This window comes from Mizuhopecten yessoensis, unplaced genomic scaffold (genome assembly GCF_002113885.1).
Source record: "Mizuhopecten yessoensis strain PY_sf001 unplaced genomic scaffold, ASM211388v2 scaffold8573, whole genome shotgun sequence".
In the NCBI taxonomy this organism is placed as follows: domain Eukaryota; kingdom Metazoa; phylum Mollusca; class Bivalvia; order Pectinida; family Pectinidae; genus Mizuhopecten; species Mizuhopecten yessoensis.
The window spans coordinates 874,625-887,553 of NW_018407615.1; the positions used below are offsets into that span (position 1 = coordinate 874,625).

General features: G+C 34.0%; 1 protein-coding gene across 5 annotated transcripts in view; it reads left to right on the forward strand.

Moving 5' to 3' along the window:
• The window catches only part of LOC110456226 (transient receptor potential cation channel subfamily M member 2-like), a 75,135-nt gene that overhangs the window by 54,668 nt on the left and 7,538 nt on the right, over positions 1-12,929 (forward strand). For 3 of the 5 annotated variants that reach the window (XM_021506823.1, XM_021506825.1, XM_021506827.1), the window contains 9 exons: positions 1,501-1,694; positions 5,012-5,138; positions 5,519-5,699; positions 6,227-6,341; positions 6,799-6,813; positions 10,468-10,613; positions 11,534-11,625; positions 12,017-12,214; positions 12,428-12,533. In XM_021506823.1, coding sequence (XP_021362498.1) covers positions 1,501-1,694; positions 5,012-5,138; positions 5,519-5,699; positions 6,227-6,341; positions 6,799-6,813; positions 10,468-10,613; positions 11,534-11,625; positions 12,017-12,214; positions 12,428-12,533 — 1,174 coding nt within the window. The remainder of the gene's footprint in view (positions 1-1,500; positions 1,695-5,011; positions 5,139-5,518; positions 5,700-6,226; positions 6,342-6,798; positions 6,814-10,467; positions 10,614-11,533; positions 11,626-12,016; positions 12,215-12,427; positions 12,534-12,929) is intronic. The other 2 variants (XM_021506824.1, XM_021506826.1) reach the window with 2 other exon arrangements.

Sequence of the window (12,929 nt, forward strand, 5' to 3'; positions counted from 1 at the left end):
TGTTATGTATGTTTGTTATGTTTCACGACACATGTTTGAGTAGTTAATAGAAACACTTTCTTCTTAACGAGAGTGTGTACTTGTTATGCATGTTTGTTATGTTTCACGACACATGTTTGAGTAGTTAATAGAAACACTTTCTTCTTTACGAGAGTGTGTACTTGTTATGCATGTTTGTTATGTAGTCATAGATATGAATGTGGTCGTTTAATCTTTTTTTAATTAGATAGAATTAGATATGAATCAATTAGACTTGGTTTCTCTGCAGAAGGAATTTATTGGACTGTCCCTTTCTCTTCATATAGTTTTTGATGATTACACTTTAAATGGTGATTTTGATGTAATATATGATAAACAGAAGGCAATATGAAATACATGGTTTGATATTTATGAAGAATTACATTAATTCAAAAATATAAAAGCAATGGGTTACAATTTTTGTGTGTGCATGTGATGAACAAGACATAGCGTACACATTGGACATACTACCATGTTTTTCTATGTCTACTGTTTCGAGAAATCATCATTTAATACTGTACTATAGTTGAAATACATTGATTTATGTAGGATTGGTCCTAAACAGTTTTAGCACGGAATTAAATTATCTAAGCCCGTGGTTTTAGTAATATTTTATAAAATTTACCTGGAAAATTATTTTGATTTAAAATACATTTTTTGTGTTTTTCTTTCTTTTACAAATCTGATGAGTGCCACAATAAGATGAAAATAAGACTTGGACCATACTACATAATCATATCTCTGTTTTACTTAATATATAATACTACACTTTATATAATTGTATTGCTGCTAGTTATATAGTGTCATATATATTTAATCAACTTTTATTTCATAGCTTAAGTAGAATTTTTTAGAATATTACATGTTTGTTTTTTCATTTCATTAGGAAGGTTACATGTACATTAAAAATGTGTAATGTATGTCCGGAGTATACTGTTTACAGAAAATAATCTACAAGGCTATCACATATTAAAAAAATATATTCACAATATCTAATTCACAGTTTACAGAAAATAATTTGCACTAGGCTATCGTTGTTTCCATTGAATAATTACAACCTTATCACTTTTACAGAAAAGAATTATAAAAAAATGTCACTGTCTACTGAAACTTGTGTTAACACAGTAAATTTTATACAAAAAGTTAGATGATACTTGTACACTGAAGAATGAATCACCAATTCAGATAATTTGCAACGCAAACAGATTGTATGCTTCAATATATTCCACTTGCCTCTGAATCATTGGACGATGAAGAATAAAAAATATACACAGGTTATTTAGCTAAATGTTAATTTCCAAAAGCATACAATATTTAATTGTTTCCCAATACAAAATCTGAAAATGTCCAAGCTTGACTTTTAGAAATGATATTACATGTAATACATGTACATGTTATCTTTTATGTGTTTGTTTTACGTTTTTTTTTATTGATTTTTTCTTTTTCTTTGTCAACACTTTTTTGATTTGTTGGTTTCTATAGCTACACCTTCCAGAAGATCCAAGACAACACGGACCTACATTGGTGCTTCCAGCGCTACTTCCTGATATACGAGTACTACTCCCGGCCAACACTATTCCCACCCTTCGTCCTTATAAGCCATCTTATTTTGATAACTAAATGGATAATAAGAAAGTGCTGTAACAAATTTGTGCAGAAAGAGGATTCTATTTTAAGTAAGTCATTAATGAAAAAAAAATCCTTCTACCCTTAAAATAGTATTGCACTGTAAAATAAAAATTATGAATGAAAACATTTAATGCTTCGATGTTAGCATTTATGAATCTACTACTTAAGTTGTTCATACATATATTTAGTGTTAACTATTTCCATGAAGATGGGTCAGACTGAATACAGCTAATTCCTTTACTATTCCCATGAAGATGGGTCAGACTGTATACCGCTAAACTCTTTAACTATTTCCATGAAGATCGTCAGACTGTATACCGCTAAACTCTTTAACTATTTCCATGAAGATCGTCAGACTGAATACAGCTTATTCCTTTACTATTCCTATGAAGATGGGTCAGACTGTATACCGCTAATTCCTTTACTATTCCCATGAAGATGGGTCAGACTGTATACCGCTAAACTCTTTAACTATTTCCATGAAGATCATCAGACTGTATACCGCTAAACTCTTTAACTATTTCCATGAAGATCGTCAGACTGTATACCTCTAAACTCTTTAACTATTTCCATGAATATTGACAGACTGTATACCACTAAACCCTTAACTATTTCCATGAAAATGGGTCAGAGTGTATACCACTAAACCCTTAACTATTTCCCTGAAGATGGGTCAGACTGTATACCGCTAAACTCTTTAACTATTTCCATGAAGATGGGTCAGACGGTATACCGCTAAACTCTTTAACTATTTCCATGAAGATCATCAGACTGTATACCACTAAACACTTAACTATTTCCATGAAGATCATCAGACTGTATACCACAAAAACCTTAACTATTTCCATGAAGATCATCAGACTGTATACCGCTAAACTCTTTAACTATTTCCATGAAGATCATCAGACTGTATACCGCTAAACTCTTTAACTGTTTCCATGAAGATGGGTCAGACTGTCTACCACTAAACCCTTAACTATTTCCATGAAAATGGGTCAGACTGTAGACCACTAAACCCTTAACTATTTCCATGAAAATGGGTCAGAGTGTATACCACTAAACCCTTAACTATTTCCCTGAAGATGGGTCAGACTGTATACCGCTAATTCCTTTACTATTCCCATGAAGATGGGTCAGACTGTATACCACTAAACTCTTTAACTATTTCCATGAAGATTGACAGACTGTATACCACTAAACCCTTAACTATTTCAATGAAGATCGTCAGACTGTATACCACTAAACTATTCAACTGTTTCCATGAAGACGGGTCAGACTGTATACCACTAAACTCTTTAACTATTTCCATGAAGATCATCAGACTGTATACCACAAAACCCTTAACTATTTCCATGAAGATCATCAGACTGTATACCACAAAACCCTTAACTATTACCATGAAGATCATCAGACTGTATACCACTAAACCCTTATCTATTTCCATGAAGATCATCAGACTGTATACCACTAAACCCTTATCTATTTCCATGAAGATCATCAGACTGTATACCGCTAAACTCTTTAACTGTTTCCATGAAGATGGGTCAGACTGTATACCACTAAACTCTTTAACTATTTCCATGAAGATTGACAGACTGTATACCACTAAACCCTTAACTAGTTCCATGAAGATCATCAGACTGTATACCACAAAAACCTTAACTATTTCCATGAAGATCATCAGACTGTATACCGCTAAACTCTTTAACTGTTTCCATGAAGATGGGTCAGACTGTCTACCACTAAACCCTTAACTATTTCCATGAAGATCATCAGACTGTATACCACAAAACCCTTAACTATTACCATGAAGATCATCAGACTGTATACCACTAAACACTTAACTATTTCCATGAAGATCATCAGACTGTATACCACAAAAACCTTAACTATTTCCATGAAGATCATCAGACTGTATACCACTAAACCCTTATCTATTTCCATGAAGATCATCAGACTGTATACCACTAAACACTTAACTATTTCCATGAAGATCATCAGACTGTATACCGCTAAACTCTTTAACTGTTTCCATGAAGATGGGTCAGACTGTATACCACTAAACTCTTTAACTATTTCCATGAAAATTGTCAGACTGTATACCACTAAACCCTTAATTATTTCCGTGAAGATCATCAGACTGTATACCACTAAACCCTTATCTATTTCCATGAAGATCATCAGACTGTATACCACAAAAACCTTAACTATTTCCATGAAGATCATCAGACTGTATACCACAAAAACCTTAACTATTTCCATGAAGATCATCAGACTGTATACCACTAAACCCTTATCTATTTCCATGAAGATCATCAGACTGTATACCGCTAAACTCTTTAACTGTTTCCATGAAGATGGGTCAGACTGTCTACCACTAAACCCTTAACTATTTCCATGAAAATGGGTCAGAGTGTATACCACTAAACCCTTAACTATTTCCATGAAAATGGGTCAGAGTGTATACCACTAAACCCTTAACTATTTCCCTGAAGATGGGTCAGACTGTATACCGCTAAACTCTTTAACTATTTCCATGAAGATGGGTCAGACTGTATACCACTAAACCCTTAACTATTTCCATGAAGATCGTCAAACTGTATACCGCTTAATACTTAATTATTTCAATGAAGATTGTCAGACTGCATATATACCCATCCTGAGCAGCTTTAGCAAATCAGCTCTCTTAAAAGCAAGTTACCCCCCATACATCAATGCTTGACTGTAGCAAGACCATCTAGATAGGTGATATGTTGGTATTGTGATGTTAATTATTCACATTTGCCTTTTTGCTCTTATAAATAACTGCTTATTGTGCAGATTATAGACTGACATTACTTTCATAATGATAAAATTTGGTATTTGCATGTGCATAGTTGTTATATTATATAACTGTATGAATTTGGAGTTACAATGAGATCAAGGAATTTATTTGTAGAGGTCAAAATTTTACGTAACGTTTAAAACAATCTGGCTATTTTTCTTGCATGTGTAGATAGATCTATAGGCTGTATGTCAATGTGAGCCTATTCTCTTGATTATATTTCTTCGTAGCATGAAATCTTTTTCATAAATTCATTGTTTTTGTTTTTCTTGGATCAAACTATATTTAAATACTGCACTGCAGAGGATTTAACCAATGTTCAGTTTTTTTTTGTTTTTTTTTGTATGTTCTTAAGCAAAGGCGATATTCAATTCTGAAAAGCAGAAGAATCAAACCAATTGTATTGTCATAAAAATGATGATATTAAAGCATTAATACTATACAGATTCTATTATATATCATTAAGAAGTTGAAAAGAATAGATTTTTAGTTGCCAGGTAATTGTCCCTTTTGATGATATGTGACATGAATTTTCTTTAGTCAAAAAGATTCCCAATGAAAGGGAGATAATCCAATGGGAGAACGTGATAGCTGATGCCTACTTGACACGGAAGGAGCTTTCCGAAGGGGAAAACCTTGATAACAGAATCAAACTCATGCATGACCGGTGAGAATTTGCAATTATATATGACTTTGATATATCTTATAAAAAATAACAGAGATTACTTTGTAACATTAGTATGAAAAGTCATCTTGCTCGAAGCTGTACATGCAGCATTAATCAAAGTACCAAGCAGGGTGGTGTAACATTATTCCAAGTCCAAAATTAGTTTTTTAAAGCCTGAATAGGGAATTTGTTTTACATGTTTTGAAACATTATGTTGTCCCTAGTCTAAAATATTATTTTGTCTCAATCCTAAAATATAAACAATATCTCTGATAAAGTAATAAGAAAGTGTAATAATGTGAGTAATGGATTTGAGGATTTCTCTTTAAGCTATATTTATGAATGATTCTATGTCAAAATGGATGCTAATTTTATTTAAGGATGGAGATATTGATGTCCAAAGTGGAGGACATTCAGGATGACCAGCAGAATGCTGCGTTCGTCCAAATGTCGGCACCAGCAATAACACAACAAGCTGTTTCTCGACCCACAAGCCAGCAAACCGTCACTGCAAAGATACCACCTCAGTTAGAGAGGCGAATTGGCTCTGTGGAAGAACAGGTAACAAAGCCTTTGTACTTCCACAGCCGGATGTCTATCCTTAAGTGACAGCAACTAGGATACTTCTGTGCTTTCTGGTACTGTTAGTGTATATACATACAGACTTATTGGTATTGTTAGTGTAGGTAACCGGGATACTTCTATACTTAGTGAATAGCTGTTAGTAGATACTGCTAGAGTATAACCATGCTACTATTGTACTTAGTGATACTGTTAGTATAACTAGGATACTTCTATACTAAGTGATACTGTTAGTATAACTAGGATATACTTCTATACTAAGTGATACTGTTAGTATAACTCGGATACTTCTATACTTAGTGATACTGTTAGTATAACTAGGATACTTCTATACTTAGTGATACTTTTAGTATAACCAGGCTATAGCTACTTCTGTACTGAAGAAGAACCAACGACCTGCGGCCAGTACCTGACGACTGCCAGATTACTTGTAGACTTGATTGTACTTTTGGTTGTGATCCTGACAACATTGATATTTGAGATATTTAACTGTTATTCCTGTACAGATGACTCTTACATGTAAAGCCTTATCCTGGATTGTCCAGTCGCTGCAGGAAAATGATATGGCTGCCAAGAGGTCGCCTCCACTATTACCAGAACTTCAGACTCGTGGGGAAACAGGTAACTATATACATGTTTTATTTAAAACACTCTCCATCACTGAGCTTTGTCATAACATAAATAGACACGTTCAGCCTGTGCTAGTTTTAGACTTTTATTGATTGAATCACGCTGCCATCAAATTATATTGATATCATCTACTTATATAAATACAAGACATCTTTTTCAACTGATTTCACACAAAAATGTCTTGCATTTGTAGAGACATGATATACTGCAAACATTGCTAGGTTTTAGATAGAGCTGTTCAGATGTTTGAATTGTTGAATATAAACTAAATGTATTGCATAATGTTACAAATACCACAGTTACATTATCATACCTTCCTTCTCAGAACTGACTAGAGGCATAATTCAGGTATATTTGACATCTTGAACAGAACTTATATTTTGAGGTGTAACTTATTTATGTCATATCATAGTATGTTAAACAGTTATACATGATTTACTTCTAACAGAAGCTAATCAGATAGGTAAGACTGCAATGTGTACCTGTCAATATCATCACCACCATGGCTGCTTTGGTAAACAATATCAAACCATTTATACATCTTCAAGTGTAGTCCTGCTTGAGAATTGTGAAGTTCTTTCATTGATTTAGAATTGTAAAGGCAATTCCAGACATAGCAAGGAGGCAATTGTTATCATCAAAACTCATCGTGGGTGGTGGGGTAATAACTCTCTGCCCTCCTTTATTTCATGAATAGCCTTTACTTTGAAATAATTTGAATGGAAATCATACATATTATAAACTTAAAAGGGTCTCTTTTCAAATGATTGAAAGTGAAGGCGTTAATCATGTTGAATTTGGTACGAAGGAGTTAATCATGTTGAATTTGGTACGAAGGAGTTAATCATGTTGAATTTGGTACAATGGGTTGCACACTTTATACATTGATTAGCTGCTTTACACCTATTATGCATGGCAATTATTGTTTTGATGATTTTTTTTTCTTTTTCAATTTAAAGCTCTTTTTATTGTAAACTATAAAAACATACCCATATCTTTTATAAACACTGATTTTAGTGTAAAGTGCGATTATCTCTATTGTATAATGTGTTGAGTGATAGGTCAAGTGTTAAAGCTAGGAAATTCAATTTGATTAACCTGTGGAACTTCCTAAGTTTCATTGTGTACCCTTAATACTGGGAGGGAAAGTGTTAGTAAGTACAAAGATATGTCTTTCATTGTAACTTTTTCTTCATACATATGGTTCTATAAAATTTCAATTGGCCATTGCAATTTTATTTGGATCTGCATACAGTTCAAAAATTTGTAATAATATTCATCTATTGGTTCTCGCCAATGTCCTGACAAAAATCTATTGAACCAAGTCAGGATCAGCTAGGTTTTTAATATACTAATGGTAGATTTGAAGCTCATGGACCGGATCAGAAACAAAATTAGGCTTGACACTCAAATTTATGAAGTTGTTTGTATTTTAGTTTCATGTCAATTTGTCATTTAACATGTGTGTACATTTAAATAGTTGTCAGTATATGGACCTTTTCACTTCATTATGAGTGATTTCTATTAAACAGCTTTATTGTATTTGTTTGTCATATTATATTTCATCAACCAACATTTTATTGTTTTGTGTATTTTCATTGTTGCAACTACATCCTAGCTAGTACTACACATGACAAGCCGTTTTAACATCTAATACTATTTCAACTTAAGGTAAACATTTTTTCGCTTAAGTGAAAAAACACATCATGTAAATAGTTTATTTACCTTAAGGAAAAAAGAATTTCACAGAAGTGAAATAAGTTTGAAGTATATTTTTCCTTAAGATGAAGTAATAGAGCAACGGAGGGTGTTATCGACAGGGGGGCATTATCAACCCCCGGTTCTATTCATCTCGTTTTGGATTGATTACGAACCGTTTTTCAGACACTCACTTACATGTACCTTTTCGGAATCGCTCAGAACTGTTCCATTCAGACAACACTGATTAAAGAAATTTTCTGAACTTTTTTTTCCAAAGAGAAGAATCTTATCATGTTTTTAGACCTCCCTTACGAGCACCGGTAAGATATGTATGACACTTCGAGTGTTGTTAACATTTTTATCTGAAATATTTGTCACATATCTGTGTAATCCAACTTCACTCATGAAGCGTCTGCAACGTTTGTCAGCGTCCTATCTACATCCGGGGTATTGTTAAGGTCGGAAATAGGGTTGTCGATAACTGCCGCAATTTGAATATCGGATATCCATTAAAAATATATTGTTATGAATGTCTTGTACTTAAAAGTTGTGTGTATGATTTCAATATATCGTGAATTGTGTAAGGGGAGAACACCTGACAACAATAATGTTGCTAAAGTCTATCCAGTTAATTAACAGACATAACTTTACAAGCATAAATAAAATACTAAAAAATCCAAAGTTTTCAATAAAATCCATGTAGATATAAGTCTTGTAAATATGCTCAATAGAAACTGTAATTACAAATTAAGAAAAATATCAATATTGGAAGATAATGCAGCCAGATATAGACAGAATATAATATGTTGATGAAAATCGAACAAATGTTGATGATAATTTTTCGGTTAGGCAGGAGGTATACAACTAATTATCTTGAGAACATTGAGAATTTAAAAACATTGCCACAGTGATTATTTTAAGAAGATTCAAATATGTTTTCTTGAATAAAATTTCTGATCTCTGTCATTGTAGCATAAAAATTTGTGGGCTGTTGGAATGCATCACTGGGGATCAAAAGAATTGTAAATTGGGATGGGACACCGTATTGAAAGGGAACCAGAAAATATATTTGATCAAAATGCTGTGACGGTGACTGTTTTGCGCATTCGTGCAGAAAAGGGAGCACATTTGTTTACATATTTGACTTGACATGTTTATATTTTTTCTAAGCATTTGGACACACTTCAGAACAAATGAATGTAGTATGAGAGATAAATAATAGAAATAATTAACATTTTAATTTAGCTGTCGATAACTACCTCCATCTGTCGATAACTGCCCCTGTCATTAACGCCACCAAAACAATGATTTCTCCCGCGATTTGTCACATTTACGCTGATTGCAGATGATAAAAAAGAGTTATGTTTCCCGACTTCTCCGAAATGCCATCATATAATAACTTACGCAAAACGGTAAACTCCAAAAATAAGTTTGAAGCTTAGACTGTCGATAACTGCCTCCATTGCTCTTTTAAATGTTAAAACGGCTTGCCATTACTACATGTAATATGGTAATACCACTGTCTTGTTCAAGTCTTATCTGTCATTTATAAATGTTATTCCTACTCAGTGTGCGTGTTGATGTTGTCCATCTTTTGTTATGGTTACTCCTCATTGTCTTGTGTTGGTGAGGAATGTGAAGTGATTGTTAAATGTAGCCCACATACAGCGCTGATGGGTCAAAACCAGCTGAGGTTATCATGAACGTTTACACAAGTGTCTGCAAACAAATACGCTGTTATTGATGTCTGTAGGTCATTATTGAAAAATTAAAATGATTACATAAGCACAGAACCTTTCTAAATTCCACCTCTAAACCCAATTTAACCATGATACACACAAGTTAGTATGAATGACGGGAATGGGTGCTCTTATAAGAGTTTGGGTACTTATTAGGTTGTTAATGTTATCTCATTATACAGTTATTGTAAAATACATGATAATTGTACTATGTGATATCAGGATCCCCAGCCCACTGCTCTGTGGTTTATTTGTATCTAAAGTAACCTCCCCTTAATTTTGGTTTGGATATATCTTTAGCACAGATAGGCAGGACACTTCCTTTAACAAGGTACTAAGCTCAGTTGATTGAAGTGAAAGAATACCAATCTGAAGTCTAGGGTTCTAGTCACGCTGAATTTTTAGGTTCAGAACACCGTTGCTGATTATATATTGATTATTTCATCAAATATTTATTTTTCATAATAGTCCCACAAGCTATTGTTTTTTCTTTACAGAAACGATTTATCAAAGCTTTAGTCATGCCAGAAAAACACTTTTAAGGTACTTTTTTTGGCTGTGGTTTACATGTGGATCCTTCAGTACGTTTTTTTTTTACTTCAATACGCTAATAAATGATTTAAATGCATATATTTCTGTCACACAGAGCTAACCATTCAATGTCTTGTCAACTTCAGATATAAGGAAACGTAAGCAGGAGCAAGATTTGGCTCTCACGATCATTGAAAAGAAGAGAGAGCTCCACTACCGATCCCGTTCCAGTCCCTACCCTGGCTGTTCAGTGACACGCTTCTTTGTGCCAGATGACATGGTGTTCTGGGAGGTATGTTGGTGTGGTAGACTGCCTTGTTATTATGTCTCCCCTTCAAATGAAGGGAGACATATTGTATTTGTACTGGTTCTTCTTTTTGTGGTTCTGGTTCTTTTAATATGATCTTGCCCGGGCCGTCACTTTTAAAGATATCTTGCATATCTTGAAACTTGTAAATCAAGGTCAAAGGTAAAAAAGTCTGATGGTTTTAAACATTTTAAGGCATACTCCAAGGTGATGCCAACGGTCCCTCACTGTGTTTAAACTTACTATGGAAGTACATGTATATGGTGGCATGCGACTATGGGGTCAGTTTTGAGGACTTCTGTAATGGTCCCCATTACAATTAGAACTTGCATTAATTGTTTATGTATGGATTCTATAATTTAACAGTAGGCAGTTCTTCTCATAATAAGGTCAAATAAGTGCTGAGTTAAAAATATTCTGATAAAACCCACAGATGATGTACAGTGCACTGTCGTTAGGTCACTGTGACCTCGTCACCGAGGTCAAATGTCAAATAAGTGTCAAGTATTCAGGAAAAACTTGTCCGGGCTGTAACTTTTAAACCATTAAAGGGGAGACATATGATTTGTTCTCTAGTTAAAATCTGAATAGGCATTGGATTTGTATTACAACTCTGTAAAATGTAGTCTGAAATATTGGGCTATTACTGCTAAAAAAAGGCAGAAACCTGACTTCAAACATGAAAACATCAAATTACCTCACTCTGGGTTGTGACAGCAATCTATTAAAGCTTTCTAAGAGTGTAGAATGAATAAAAAGTTAAAATAATACTATCGTAAATTGTTTCAAAGTGAATTTTTATACAGTAATTATCAGATATTTTAGAAATTGCTGATCAATCCACATATGACTTAAAAAACATGGATGTTTCATTTATAAATTGTGTGACCATGACTTACTTTCAGATACCGTTCCCAGACTACAACCCTGTGAAATATCTATCTCCTGAGGTCAAGGCGAATCCCTATTGGGCAGACAAAGAAGAACTTATAGATTTGTAAGTTGTTATTGGTAGCTGGTATATAATTGACTAGTATTCTAGGCTTGATGCAACTCATGCAACTGCAAATTGTATATTAAATCATAGGTTAATGCAAGAAAACAATAAATTTAGAATTATTTATATTCTCATCACAAAAAAGTTTGAATATATTTGTGAGACTAGACATCAATGCAATATGGAAATGATTTGGTGCATAGGTACTGGACTGAAAAATATATGATGTTTAACGACTACTTCTGACAATAAGCATACTTTATATACATCAAGTACTTTTAGTATGCCCTGCACCTGAGAAAACATGCTTGTATTCCTATACTATTCATCATTCTTATGTAAATTTCACAGGATATGATTAGTTTCTTTATCGAATACTTCAATATTATAGGCCTCCCAACAAGAGAGAAGGAAAGATCAAGTTTAACACATTTGACTACAGCTGCCTGGTTGACCGCACCAGCCATCTTGGTGATTACAAAACTATCAATGGCCTACCTCTAAACCCTTTTGGTCGGACTGGTATTGTTGGTCGGGGATTGCTTGGGAGATGGGGTCCAAACCATTGCGGTGACCCCATTGTGACTAGGTAAGGTTCACATCCTATAAAAACACATAACTCTTGTTATTGACAAATGTGTAGGACCTTGCATCAGAGATATGGATTCCCTATTAACACATGTAACCACGAGTCATTTCCTGAATAGCAAATACCAGAAACTGTTAGAAATTGTATGTTTTACGAACCTTGTTTTGCTGCAGTACAATATTAATCTGTTACGAATGTGGGGCTCTTTTTCAGATGGAAACGTGACAACAAAGGACAAATTATCAAGACTGGTGGCAAACCATTGTTGGAGTTTGTCAGCATACGGAGAACAGACAATCAGATGTGGTCCTTACCAGGGGTGAGAAATCTATTGTTAAACCTGTTCTTTAAAACAGTATTTTTGGTCCTTATACCTCCTCCCTTTAACAGTATTGGTGTTCCTTATACCTCCTCCCTATAACAGTATTGTTGGTCCTCATACCTCCTCCCTATAACATTATTAGTGGTACTAACCTTATACCTCCTCCCTATAACAGTATTGTTGGTCCTTATACCTCCTCCCTATAACATTATTAGTGGTACTAACCTTATACCTCCTCCCTATAACAGTATTGTTGGTCCTTATACCTCCTCCCTATAACATTATTAGTGGTACTAACCTTATACCTCCTCCCTATAACAGTATTGTTGGTCCTTATACCTCCTCCCTATAACATTATTAGTGGTACTAACCTTATACCTCCTCCCTATAACA